The sequence below is a fragment of the Cydia amplana genome, chromosome 22 (genome assembly GCF_948474715.1).
Source record: "Cydia amplana chromosome 22, ilCydAmpl1.1, whole genome shotgun sequence".
NCBI lineage: Eukaryota > Metazoa > Arthropoda > Insecta > Lepidoptera > Tortricidae > Cydia > Cydia amplana.
Window position 1 is genome coordinate 776588 of NC_086090.1, and position 14755 is coordinate 791342.

The window sequence follows — 14755 nt, forward strand, 5'->3', positions numbered from 1 at the left end:
TCAAATTGTTTGTCATCTTTCTTCCCCTTCAAATGCAGATAAAAATCCATGTTACACAAAAGACCCAGGAATTAACACGACGGGCTAGGAAAAAATAATATTTTTATTAAATCTCACACACACAATTATACATAAATTATAAACGGAAATGTCATAAGAAAAAGTACCAAGTCCTATGGCCGGCTGGGTGGCCTAGTAGCCGAAGCCAAGGTGGCATTAGCCGGTTCGATTCCGGCCTCGGCCACCTATTCTTTAGTACGTCACATCTATTTCAGTTTATAGCATGACGTAGCTAAAGATCTTCATCTTTCAGCCAATATTATTAGCACAGTATATTCTATTGTGTTGTCCACAGAAGTGACAAGTTTTTCTATAATGTATTTGACCCATTGGCTAGGTTATATATATTTATTATATATACATATTTCAACTTCAAACACTTTAGTATTTAGATTGCATCCTAGGAGCGCCGAGATCATTTCCGTTGCCACTAAAAGCGACAGTGAATTCGCGTGACTAACACATACTCGTAATAACGACGTCTGGCGGAGAGCTTTACTAACCTATTTTATAATTATTATGCTGGTGGAATTTAGAATCATCATAGTAGCCAAATAACGACAACTGCTGGACTTAGGTATCCTCCAAGAATCGCCACAAAAGCCGGTCGCGCGTGGGACAAAACGTGATAACGTTAATCATATAAGACTTATGGTTTCAAAAGCGAAGTTGCCGGATCCTATGGTTGACATCATCACGAGAAGATTTCATTTTATTCTATGGGCCTCTAGGTGGTAAGGTGGTGAGCGATACTTTGGATATGACTTTCTTAGGGCGCTCCACACATAGGCTAAAATTAAACAGCGGAATGCCATAGGATAAATGGTTATGGAATAAATTCAGATATCGTGTTGGCACCTGTTTTCTTGTTTGGGATATATTAACAAAATGTTCATACGCGCTTCATGCGTTTTCCACCACGTTCGTGCTGTTCTGTGCTTCGTACCTACAAAGTTGCTGTTACAACAAAAACACGAAGAGTAGTGTCGCGGCGGTGGCTATAACTCATGCGCACCCGCCCGGCACTCGCGCCACAGTAAATGATTGCGTGTGCGCAGCGCTAAATAACAACTAACTATGATCCATGCACCACCAGAATACATATAACATAATGGCATAGGCTTAGAGATGAGCACAATTTAGATAAGTATTATTTCTCCATAACACCACTGTGGCATTTGGTCGATCGATTGAAGTCGTTATTCCTACTTAACCACCGTTGCGACGTCTGTTAGAAAGCCTTTATATATTCAACATTTTCCATTTCGGTGCATGGTGCATCTTGTATCGCCGACTACGTATCAACGGATCAAGTTATTACTAACGAGCGCAAATTCAAAGTCTCTACAACTATCTCCGTTCTTCATCAGCAGACCAGCTTGATGGTGTTCAAAATTGCATTGTTTACCAAAGCTACGTAGGTGTGATGTGTGCTTAATTGAACGAACTAAGTTAAGAGGCCTTACCATGATGCCCTTATTGCAATTCTGTTTAGGACCTAAACTGAATCGCTAAAGAACGGAGCCTATATAATTCGCATATCTCCGTCCCTTAGCGATTCAGTTAAGGTTCTAAACAGAATCGCAGTAAGGACATCATGGTAAGGCCCCAATACCTTATTGTAAGTGTGGCGAAGAATCTCTTCGATTTTTTAACTGGACTTGATCTAAATATTTTTCTAGATAGTCTACTCTAATGAGTCGGATAAAACTTTATCGCGAAACTGATAGATTCATAAATTTATCAAATTGAACGTTTTTCCTAATCTCTCGGCCTTTACTCCAACCGGAGTGCGCCATTGTTTACAGTTTAGAAAACAAACAGCCGCGTAACGTTCAGAAATAAAATCCTTCACTCAGTAACTGCATGACTGTCTATGGAACACTTCGCATTTTGCGTGTATTTTACAATGTGTGATATTTGTTTGTGGGCCATTATTATTATTTATGGGTCATTAGGTATTTAAAGTATTACCTAAAGTATGAGCTCCGGCTCGGCCCCGGCCCGGTCACGCTAGACCGGAGCCGGAGCTTCCGACGCTTCGTTTTCTATGGAAAGCACCACGTGATCACCGATCAGCCGTCATAGAAAATGACATATGACGGACGCCCCGGCCCCGGCACGGCCCGGTCTAGTGTGTCATCCTTTAAACACTACACTTTTATTAGATATGGGTTTTTTTCAGTTAGGTATTTCTATTCAGGAGGAAAAGCTGTCCCAAAATTGCCGGTCTCATTTTTAAATCACGATATGTACAAATGGTATCCTGGGGAGATTAAAGGATGTACGAGGCAAGCAGTGCCCTCCAATTATTCCTACGGACACTGCTTACCATCAGGCGGGACGTATGCTGGTTTGCCACCAACGTAGTATAAAAAAGCGGCCAAGTGCGAGTCGGACTCGCTCATGAAGGGTTCCGTATTTAGGGGATTTATGACGTATTAAAAAAAACTACTTATTAATATAATTGGTTTGAAGGAGATCTAGCTCCTTCAAACCAATTTTCGGTGGAAGTTTGCATGGTAAGTACATCAAATATTTTTTTTAGTTTTATCATTCTCTTATTTTAGAAGTTACGGGGGGGGGGACACATTTTACCACTTTGGAAGTGTCTCTCACGCAAACTATTCAGTTTAGAAAAAAAATATATTAGAAACCTCAATATCATTTTTGAAGACCTATATATCCACAAAATTTATTGTTTTTTTTTTCTATTTTTGTGTGAAAATCTTAATGCGGTTCACAGAATACATCTACTTACCAAGTTTCAACAGTATAAGTTTTTATAGTTTTGGAAAAAAGTGGCTGTGACATACGGACGGACAGACAGACGGACAGACAGACAGACAGACAGACATGACGAATCCATAAGGGTTCCGTTTTTTGCCATTTGGCTATGGAACCCTAAAAACATCGGCTACCGACGTGATGGCATGTCATGAGCCTTTCCATGTACGTCTCTCGGCGGACTGTCCGTGAACGTGTTAGTGACATATAACATTCTCAATTCGCAGTAGCATGTAAATACAAAACCCCACATAATTAGTCAGCTTCAACATTCCAATACATTAACACGAGATGTAAAGTAAACAAAATCAAAATAAACATGTACTCGGTACCCTGGAATGAGAACACTCTTGTTAAATGAACAAGTCTCCAATCCGCATTGGATTAGCGTTACAGTCGAAATCCAATAAGATAATGACTTCTATTATATTGCCTTATCTTTATGTCGTCTCTATATTTGTGTATTTTTTTAATAATACGTCGGTGGCAAACAAGCAGGCCCGCCTGATGGTAAGCAGTCTCCGTAGCATAGGCTACGGAGACTGCTCCGCAGGGACGCCTGCAACTCCTGAGGTGTTACATGGGCGTAGCCGACCCTAACACTCGGCAAGTCCGCACCCTCGTTGAGCTTTGGCAACCTTACTCACCGGCAGGAACCACACTATGACTACGGTCTACGTTCCACTACTTCCCCAGTTGGGCTCGGCATTACATCTGGAATTGACATCCGCTGTGCTGTGCCCACAGACAAGACTGAGTATAGTAGCGCTACCCCCTCTGCCACAAATATACGGTAGTTTTACTCCATTTTCGAGTCAAAGTGTCTTTGTGTGACGTCCGTGTCTTTGAACGGACCAATCACGGCACGGGACTCGCTCACCTCGTCCCCCGCACCCCAGTATTTTTGGCAGCATCGGTTTCATGAAATAATTGCTCTAAACTCCGTCTAGAGGATTCCTAGTCTATGGCTGTGCCCTACCATACAAAGCGAGATGACATTCACAGTGCCCATGCCTCCCTTTTGGACGTAGGTTAAGGAGATAACTCAGGTACAAAAAGGTGTCAAAATATTGTATAATGTTATCATTGATATTCAAGAGAGGATTTTTTGGACTACGTCGAGACGTCGTCCACTTTTGACTTAAGCACAGGAATCTCCATTATAGAGTACTGTCTAAAACACCTGTTTTTTTTTTGTTTGCTACTAAGCCGCTAGTGTAGTGCAGGATTCTATGGACACCTCATATCTGGACAGGTCACTAAACGCCCGGCTAAATGACAAACACGAAACTAGAGCTTTGTCACTGACGCTGGCTTTCGGCCAGCGTACAATTATTTAATATTAGCTATCTGCTAATTATTTCATTCACGCCAAGTTGGTAATAAAGGGAAGGTAGGCTTGGGCTTATCCTATACTCTGGTTCTTCAGGGCGTCTGACTCACATTATTATTACGGATATGATGGTCGTTATTGTCTACGTGATAGCGTGATAAAACGGTGACTTTCACTTTCTATCCCGCGGTGTCAAAAAGTGACAGTTATTTTATCACGTGGATAAAACCATCCATAATACGCCTGCAGGAATACATCCGTCGCCACACATCATGCAGCGTAGTTCCAAATATGATTTCTACGAACGGGCCCATCAACAGCGCGCCGTCGCGTCGACCTGTCAGATTTTGATTAATCATGGGGCAGATTTATCGCTGACACTAGCAGGATAATGAAATGAGATTTAAATGCATCTTTTAATAGATTAAATGGTTGAAAGTAGAATAAAGAGACTTAATATGTCTCTCTACTACTTATGTACAATGATACTGACGTCCTCAGAGATTGACGTTCAATGAAGGATGACTCACGTTAGACCGGGCCGTGTCCGGGTCGGGGCTTTGAGCTTCGTTTTCTATGGAAAGCATCACGTGATCACCGGTCATCTGTCATAGAAAAGTAAGCTCCGGAAGCTCCGGCCCGGCCACGGCCCGGTCTAACGTGAGTCATCCTTAAAGTGACAAAATGAAACGTCCCTAAGAAAGTGCTCTACGCCAAAAGATTTCGTCACATATAGGTATTTCTAAAATACCTATTAAGTATATAAAATATATACGGTAAAATTCTACGCTGACTGTTTTATAAACAAGAATAAATAGCTAAGAAATAGTGAAGATAAGTAGAGTCTGTGCTAAAAAAGAGTCGTAGGACGCACATACATTTCACGAAACTTCTCTTTCCGCACAGACTCTAAGACCTTGTAATTTATACGCTAATCTATATATAGTGTGTAAGTCTAATACGGGCAATAAATTAAACCAGATATAGAATTTACCCGTCTTATCATTAATTAAAATGTTTTTTTAAGTTACACTTAATTATGACCCCGTGATTAATTTTTTCCACATGTACCGAGCAGCAATGTACTGCAAACATTAAGAAACAGAAGATGACATGACATTACTAGATACGAGCTTTTTATAGTAACTGCCAACAAGCGTTGACAGTTACTTTAAAAAGCTCGTATCCCGTAACGTGTGTGGTGTATTACATTGCGGGCCGAATTATTTTGTATGGTTAAAATTTTCAATGCATTTCTAAGTAAAATCTATCTCAATATACTTTTTAGGTCCTATGCTAACCACCGTTTAAATATTCGCCCGTATTGGATTTACACACTGTATATATATACTCGTACAGGCACGTGTCCTGACTGACTCGCTAACGTAGAGCCGAAACTACAAAAGCTAGAAAGTTGAAATTTGCACACCAGGTTGTATTTATAGCGTGTACAAGAGATAAGAAGCGATTTTGAGAAATTCAACCCCTTAGGTTAGGGAGTTAAAAAGGGGATGAAAGTTTGTCTTGGGGTGCAAATTTTATTTTAAGCTAGGAACTTAAAACTTCGTTAAAAGTTATTATATTAAAATAGAAGAAAACTAGTTTCAGAGTTTTTGAGAATTCGTCCCCCAAGGTTGTGAAAAAGGGGTTGACAGTTTATGTGAAGGTCAAACATTTTTTTGAGTGCGGGACTTGAATTTTTGTATAAAGGCATATTAGAATACAATAAGCTAATGTAGAATATATAACCACCAACATACAAATCCACGCGTACGAAGTCGCGGGCAACAGCTAGTATATTATTATAAATGTCAAGGGATGTTTAAAAACTTTATTTAGTTTGTTTCCGAGATGTAAGGTAAGATAAAGTGTTCTTTTAGTTAATCTAATCCCAGTAATTGGCGTGGGCACTAGTTTTTTTTTTAAATATCGCGAGTAAATTAGTTATTGTCAAGGATGCTGTCTTTTTCTTTTTATCCAATCCAGTTCACAGTCTTCACAGCGTAGGTACTGAGAAAACAAAGAAATTCAAGTTAGGTTTACCGCAAAACAGGGAAATTACCACGCAGTAAAAAGTCATTTGAACTATATTGAAAGTTGAACGGATTATCGACTTGAGTCAAATAATAGATAAAGGATCACCCCTAGGGGCCTAGTCAAGATCGAATCGTTCGCAGAGAAAAGAAAAGAACCGCTATCTGTCTATCATTTATTGGACTAATATGGAAAAGTGATAGAGAGACAATACCGTTTCGTTTCGTTTTCTGCAAACGATTGTCATCTTGGCTAGGCGGGGGCCTATTCGCCTCCATGTGAATGGCTATTTAGGGCGGGTACAGACGGAAACTCGACTGCAATTTGTATGGGAACCGTATTCTAACTGCAACTTCGGCGCAACACCCGTGACTCAAAAATAAATATTCATCACACAAATTAATGCCCCCCTACCGGGATTCGAACCCAGGATCTTTATCTTCATAGGCAGGGTCTACCTACTAGGCCAGACCGGTCGTCAAAATGCAGAATGCATTTTATGAGTGTGCGGTAGCTTTCATGATTTGCCACATTAAATTCAACCTTAAAACTCACACAATAAAAGCGCTCACAAAGAAAATGATAAGTCGTTTCGAACGACGGACTTATTATGCCCAGACACATGATGCCAATAATGCTCGCGAGATCTTCATTTGCAATATTGTAGGTTGTCTGTGCGGAAAAAGAAGAGTCATCCAATGTAAGGGAGCCCATACATTTCACGACTCTTCTCTTTACGCGCAGACTCTACTAGTATTTATTGTAGCCATTAAACATATACGACCCAATGATTTATAACACAAGATAGGTTATAGGCGTTCCGAAATTGAAGCGCTGAACTTGTGACAAATTGGACAAGTTTCCTTTAGTCGCGGCTGGACAAGCGAGGAATGTGCACGTGCTAACGAGCTCCCGCACACCGAAAGAGAAAGGGTCGACCTTATGTTTAACAACGAGTGTGACAAAGATGGATGAATGAGAAAATTAATCAAAATTAACAGATTTCTTCATAGGCACAGAAATAAATATGGAAATATTTTTTGTGCGCCTCAAGTATGAGTATAACCTATCTATGGTTATATAATATAATTGATACGACCAGAGACAACTTTATTTTCCAATCGTGATTCACGTTAACATTCCAATGTGCTGCTCTATTTCAGCTAAACATTTATTAATGATTGTCCAAGAAATTTCGAGGAAACACCGCATAATGGTTGCGCAAAATTCATCCTTGCCCTATTTCTAACAAATTAATTAGTAAACCAGATGGCAACAAACCTAAATAAATATACAAGATTGTCCCAGCATAGCAATCTACGTTTAGGTTAGCTACTTTAATAAAACGGTAATGGAGAACATGACTCAGGACTTCGTCATTCAGCCAAATTATTTATAAATAAAAAATACACGGAAAAATCACGTGCAATTTCAAAATAACGGATCAAGCCCGCAAATACCAAGATTTCGGTAACCGATTGCGTCACAAGTTGCCATTCTCGATGCTCTAGCGTTTAATATACGCGGCCGGCCACATCTCGCGCGAAATCCAGCAGATCTGCCAAGCCCAATTTAATGTATTTCTGTGTAATAATTAGCATCGTTAAATAGCTCTGGCAAACAAGCTAATTCTCACAAACAAAACATCTTACCGCTGAGGAAGCTTTCAAAATAAAAATCACTGACACACAGCACTGAAAAAAACACCTGGATGTTTATGAAATCCCAATGCACTTACTTCCGGTATTGAAAAAAAATCGGGCGATCACAAGATGGCGGAAATATGCCCGGGAAAGTTCTGAAATTGGCGGGAACTCGCGCTCGGCTTACAATTTCGTTAAACGAGTTCGTGTAATTTATTAACGGATTTTATGTGTCCGGATTTTGGCTGGGGCTAATTTTTATCGCAGGAGTCTGCTCTGCCAGCGATCATACGTGACTACTGACCAAGCCTCACGTGGTGGAATATAAAATTGAGGTGCACGGGTAAAATGGCGGTGTAGTATATTTTTGAATACGAGACATAATTCATGCGCGCCCGGTTGCATGGAAATAATAACCTCATAAAATTATTTTTAGGTTTTCACTTGTAATTAGGTTGCAGGAGTTTCGTCACAGCGTTATGCGTACGGTGTCATCAATCTAGAATAAGCTTTTGCCCACACTTGCAAAACGCATGCCTTTAATTACATTACATTACCTAGACCTAGTCACGCATAGGTAAAGCTAAAATCCTGTTTTACTACTTCCATTGTGCAATAAAGGCAAATGACATAGGCAAGATTTAAGTATTATTTTTTTTTGGGCGTAATTTAATTTTTATATTTCGAAAGGCCGGCGAACAATAAGCACAGTTAAAGTGGTGGTAGGCAGGACTTAGCCAGAAGGAACAATGGACGAATGGTGGACAAGAGGTGGGTAAAAAGATCAGTTTGGAGACGAGACCATCAACTAGATGGTGAGATGAGATCTGCTGCAAGTGCCGCAACACTGGACGACATTAGCACTGCACCGAAAAGATAGAGCAGTGTATGTATCTGTATCTGAATAGTATCTGATAGTGGCTGAATAGATAGGTACGGTACATAGGTAGTTTACCTACAAACAAAAACGTACTCCCGTTTTAAAGGCCGACAACGCACTTGCTACCCCTCTGGTGTTGCAGATGTCCACGGACGACAGTAATCGCTTACTTTCAGGCAATAAGCCCCGTAGCGAACTCAACGCTAATGTCTCTGTCGCACTAATATGGAAAATTGGATAGAGCGAGATTACCATTTCGTTCGCTAACTGCGCAAACGATTGGCATCTTGACTAGGTTCTACTGCCATCTAGCGGCAAATAGAACAACTAGGCATCAGTAAATCAATTTGCTTGCTCATATTACATGTTGTGACGCATTACTAATGTCAACATCATAACCAAGGTTAATATGCTTTAAAAATAAATACAAAACTAGCATGCAATACTTAGCATGTATTCTATCTAAAAAAATCCATTGTTCTTCAGTTTGTAACCGGTTTTAACAGCGCCCTCTGTTGGTAATATCACAAACTAGGCAAGTAAGTTTCAGACACTTAATTAACAGCGCATACATAAAAACATTATCAAATTACTTTTAATATAGTTTAGCAATAAATATGTTATTTATATTATTTAGTTTTTTGAACTAACAAAGTAAATAAATTACTGCTGTTTTGTGAAAATTACACAATAACTGTAAAAGGAATACGCCTGCGAAACACATTCCTAAGTAGTCTATTGCGCTCCCACTAACGTTTTATTAATGGTATTCGAAATATGTCTGTCTCTGTCACATGAAGTGTGTATTTATTAAAACTCGTCTGTGGGTGTGAAGCTGAGCCGTGAAGTGAAACGAATTTCCGGCCCGCATTTTAAAGATTTATGAGTGAAAATAACATAAAACTAGTGTTAAAACCCAAAAAGTGCAGTGTACTGAAGATTTGGAACAAGTAACTTCGAAATTCATTAACGTGTCATTAATTTAATTAACATTCCCTCACATAAACAGCTGTAGTTGTGTGCTTACTCGATTCACTTGTTGCACTTATCGTACTTTCAAAAACTTTATTCCATTGAATAATATACCCGTTTTCGTGAGAATGGTAATCTGTTATCTTAAATTGAGTCGATCTAGAGTTGAAAAACAGTTTATGTTATCTAATTAACCGTTATAACAGTGATACGGGATCGTGGGAGCGTGTGTTTTCGTTTTCCGTTTATACGTTACGATGCACCTGCAGTGCAGATATTATGTCGATTGCTGCAACGCACCGAGTGAACAATCGTGACACGGTTGAACGACTAAATAATGAAAATCCTGTTCGTTACCCATGCTTGTTGTGTTACGAGACAGGTGGAACGCGATCGTACAAGTCTGTGAGGAGTCATCAAGATCCAAAAATGAGTCATAAGTGTTGATTGGAATGCAGATTTTGTTTTGTTTTTATTTGTGCCGAATGCGTCACTAGTAAAATAAATACTGGCTGAATGCAGGCAAGATTAAAAAAAAAGATATTAAAAAGTTTACTCAGGCAATTTATGGTATTTTGCCTTGCCAAAAAATGAAGTGGTATTTTTGATATTTCACAAGAAAAAACAGTCCTTTATCAATGGATTCAGACAGGCTGTCTTCAGCAAATATTTCAACACACAGTTCAGGGACAGCGGGCACAGTTGGAGGATCTGTGGTGGGAGTCAGACCTGGTGAGGCGGGGCTTAAAAGAGAAGATGAGGATGAATATAACTTGGGACCTTTGCCTCCGATGTGGGAGAAGGCATTTACACCTTCAGGGGAGGCGTATTTTATAGAGTAAGAAACATTTTCTTTATCAGATTTGAATAAAGAGTTTCATACTACTTACACTATTTCAAAGTTAGTGTTTCACAGTTATTTTTATACTTAAAATATTGATGTTACACAGAAACTAACATTGTTACACGGGTAAGCTTTGTTTACATAATATGTGTAAATATTATTCAAGCATTCCAAAATAGCCTATGAACTGCAGCTAAGATTTAGAAGCTGTGACGAAAAGCAAAGGCAGTGCTAACAAGATAGACATGATGAAACAATATTTTATAATTCTCTTACAGTCACAATACCGGCACCTCTCACTGGCTCGACCCTAGACTTGCTCGGGTCCGGAAACACTCGCTAGGAGAATGCGGAGAAGACGAACTGCCATACGGGTGGGAGAGGGTCACGGACGAGAGATATGGCTCGTACTATGTGGACCATATCAACAGGCGGACGCAGTATGAGAACCCGGTGCTCCAGGCTAGGAGGTTAAGAGGTGAAAATTATAATAATGAATACTAAGATTTACCTACAAAATATTGCTGCTGCAAATTTTATAGTTGAAGTAGATGGCGCCTCACAATCCCATAAGTTTTAGTATGTCTTTGTCTAAACATAAAGATCTGTCATGAAGGCGAGCTCTCATAGATACCTTAGCTCATTTATTTCGCGTTTTCAGCAGAGAAAATAGGCCCAGAAAATGGAAATGGCGGCCCGCCAAACGGATCAAGTTCTTCCGGAGAGCTGCGGGGCGAGAGGTTCGCTCTCACCCTTACGAAAAGCACACAGGTTAGTTTTTTGGTGGATGGAGGACGGGGTAGATGTAGATGTAGTAGACATTCGGAGGACGGGGTAGTGGACATTCACCAACCCGCTGGGTGGACACTGTAAAGAAGGGCTGCCAGGGATCTACACAGGGGCCTATTATCAGGGAGGCGGAAAGTCGTGCAGAATGGAGAGCCTTGGTTCACGAAATAATGACCTCATGTGGTGGCGACCCTCAGACATGATCATTATGAAAGTTAATATGAGTGGAAGCCAGAGGTTGGACGTGCGTCTCATTTCCACGTATAATGGAGGCAGTCAGTTTGGATTTAAACTTCACATATTGTTCAAGTTCCAAAAATATTGGTTACTTATGAACTTGGTTAGACTAAATCCAAGTTCTTCAATTATTGACGAGAGGGTTATAACGAGGCCAGGACCAGTCCTAGAGTCTTTCAGCTTCCATTCTACGGACTGGATTGTATAATCTTTGTCATCTTTGGGCATCCTACTTCCTTAATGAATACGATCACATACAGACAGACATTGGGGTCAAACGTCAAACATATAAAGGTGACATTCCATTTCCAAACGCAGCTGCACTACTGTTTACATTTTACTATGGAAATTGACAGTAACAGCGACGCGTTCAGTACCAGTAGTGCAGCTGTGGTCAGAAATGGAATGTTACCCTAACACCCCTCTTTTCCCGGGGTTAAAAAATGAGCTGGGAAATATGCTCGAAATATGTCACATACTTCTTCTCATTAGTATCAAAATCATGAAAACAAATTAAGCTACTTACCTGACACAAACCAACACAAACTTTTTTTGACACACTATTATTTTCAGGGTCTAGGCTTCACATTGATTGGCGCAGAAGGCCTGCCAGAAACGGAAGGATATCTACAGATACGCAGTATCGTGCCTAACAGTCCGGCATGGATTGATGGTAAGTCTACTTGGTTTATTTTCTCGTCTTCATTATTACGTTCTAAAATATTCTAAATGAACCTTAATTTTATTTAAAATGATCAACCAAGACAAATCCAGAACTTTAATTACATCCCAAGCGAACTAGGACTTGGTACCCATATACATACCTAGATCTCAATTCTTTTTCCGGTGAAGTCAACAACGACTCATGCTTATTATAATTTTGGTTATATTTAAGGCTTCGTCACACAGGCGCGTTTTCCGGGCGGTGCGTGAGCGGGGCGCGCCGCTTTTACATATAAAACGCTCACGCGCCGCTCACACCCCGCCCGGAAAACGCGCTTGTGTGACGAAGCTTTTATGCTCCTGTGGCCTATTTTCTGAATAAATGTTTGATATTTGACAATTCAGTTTAACTTTCTTTGCCTAATATTAGAGTATTTGTTTACCAGGAGCCCTGCGGCCTGGAGACGTCCTCGTCGGAGTTGGAGGCCGAGGCGTGCGAGGCCTGTCGCACGCGCAGGTGGCGCAGATGTTCCAGAACATCGCTCCCGGCTCCAGCGTGGCGCTACATCTTGTCAGAGGTAATTAAGTGTCATGGAACACATTTTAACTATTGGTGGACCTTATGTCTTTGTAATAAGGTTTAGGAATTGTCAGTTAATAGTATTCACAAGGATGCGAACCTTCACACTAGTTCACACACGATGCGAAGGCGCTCTTTTCATCCTAACAGGCTCACGTCGTGGTAGCTAAATATTTCGGAAGATTTTTTCCGCAAACGCTCTGGTTGTGTAATGAATTCCTCGACTTGGTTTTCATAAGAGAATGAGGTTCAAAAGGTTCGACGACGCCCTTTCACAGTCTTGGGAAATCACTTTCAAAGTGCTTGAGGTCGGTAACTTTCTTAGCGCCACTTGCACCATCCCACTAACCCGGGGTTAACCGGTTAAACCTGGAGTTACCATGGTTATTAGTACAATTTGACAATGGGTTAATGGTTTAATTCATCGATTTATTATTCATTCATTATATAAAAAAATTACATTAAAATCAACTATAGTTTAATGGGTTAATGGGTTATTCCCGGGTTAATGGGTTATTCCCGGGTTAGTCGGATGGTCCAAGTAGCGCTTAGAACATTAAATTGTCAGCTTTACATTCAGATTAATCGAATTTAAACTGTTGTGAGACATACTAACATTGAATAATTTTAAGGTTTAGACTCACTTGTTTTAAGTCACTCGCGCGACATTTTCGGAGAGCCTAGGTCTCCTTTCTCAAGCACTAACTGCGAGCAGCGTTCACGACGGCCGTGTATCGCGTACTGCGGCACGCCGAGTCGCACGAGTGACTTAAAACAAGTGATTATAAACCGTAAAATTTTAATAACAAAACTTCCGTGAGACACAGACATATTTAATATATTTTCGACTTAAAATACGTGAGTGACCCGTTTTTAATATATTTAATATAACCGTAAAATGATTCAACATTCAGTTTAGTTCATAAATCTGTTTGTTTCCGCAGGGTATCCTCTCTCCTTCGACTCTGAAGACCCCAACACCAGGGTACTCAGCACCCTAGCCGTAGACGCCACCACCCCGGCTTCTTCCGATGCTGTGGCCATGCAACAACTGACGAGGGCATTAAGAACAAGGTAAGAAACCTGTTTAATTTTGAAATTAAACGAAAAACTGAAATATTTTTGTTTTACATGATTTGGGGAATTTTGTTTTCTGATTTCAATCACAGAGTGCTGAGACAAGTTCGTGTTAAAGACGCGTCGAAAGCAACACCAAAGAGCTATAACATGTCACGTATAGTATCTAAAATACGCCATCTCTTGGGAGATTTCAGAAATCGAATTTAAACTGTTGTGAGACATACTAACATTGAATAATTTTACGGTTTAGACTCACTTGTTTTAAGTCACTCGCGCGACATCGTGGCCGTCGTGAACGCTGCTCGCACTGTTAGTGCTTGAGAAAGGAGACCTAGGCTCTCCGAAAGGTTCAGGCGGAGTATGTCACTTTCTTAGGACGTCACATTCTGAGTTCGTCACTTTCTGACTTTGTCACTTTCTGAGATCGTCACATTCTGAGTTCGTCACTTTCTGACTTTGTCACTTTCTGAGATCGTCACATTCTGAGTACGACACTTTCTGAGGACGTCACTTTCTGAGTACGTCACATTCTGAGAACGCCACTTTCTGAGGACGTCACTTTCTGAGTTCGTCACTTTCTGAGTTCGTCACTTTTTTAGCATAGGTACGATTTAACAGTATAATATACCTGCACGAAAGATGTATACTGCCAGCAACCAGATTAATAGCTGTTTGACATACGGTCGCTTTTATATCCTACATACCAATACCAATCTCTGTTTGCCTTACGCCTGACTCGTAGAGAATTCCATTTGGCAAAACGTCCTATGTTTCGTGCAATAAAGTGAAAATAGAGAAATAACTAATAATAATAAAACAATCTAATTATGTTTCAATCAGAGTATTTAATTCA

At 40.2% G+C, this 14755-nt stretch overlaps 1 protein-coding gene across 1 annotated transcript in view; it reads left to right on the forward strand.

Moving 5' to 3' along the window:
* The first annotated feature begins 9443 nt into the window (after positions 1 to 9443).
* The window catches only part of LOC134658400 (uncharacterized), a 32318-nt gene continuing 27006 nt past the window's right edge, over positions 9444 to 14755 (forward strand). The window contains exons 1-6 of the mRNA XM_063514084.1: positions 9444 to 10547; positions 10832 to 11031; positions 11215 to 11324; positions 12153 to 12252; positions 12689 to 12820; positions 13767 to 13896. Of these exons, the coding sequence (XP_063370154.1) occupies positions 10348 to 10547; positions 10832 to 11031; positions 11215 to 11324; positions 12153 to 12252; positions 12689 to 12820; positions 13767 to 13896 (872 nt within the window). The 5' untranslated portion in view covers positions 9444 to 10347. The remainder of the gene's footprint in view (positions 10548 to 10831; positions 11032 to 11214; positions 11325 to 12152; positions 12253 to 12688; positions 12821 to 13766; positions 13897 to 14755) is intronic.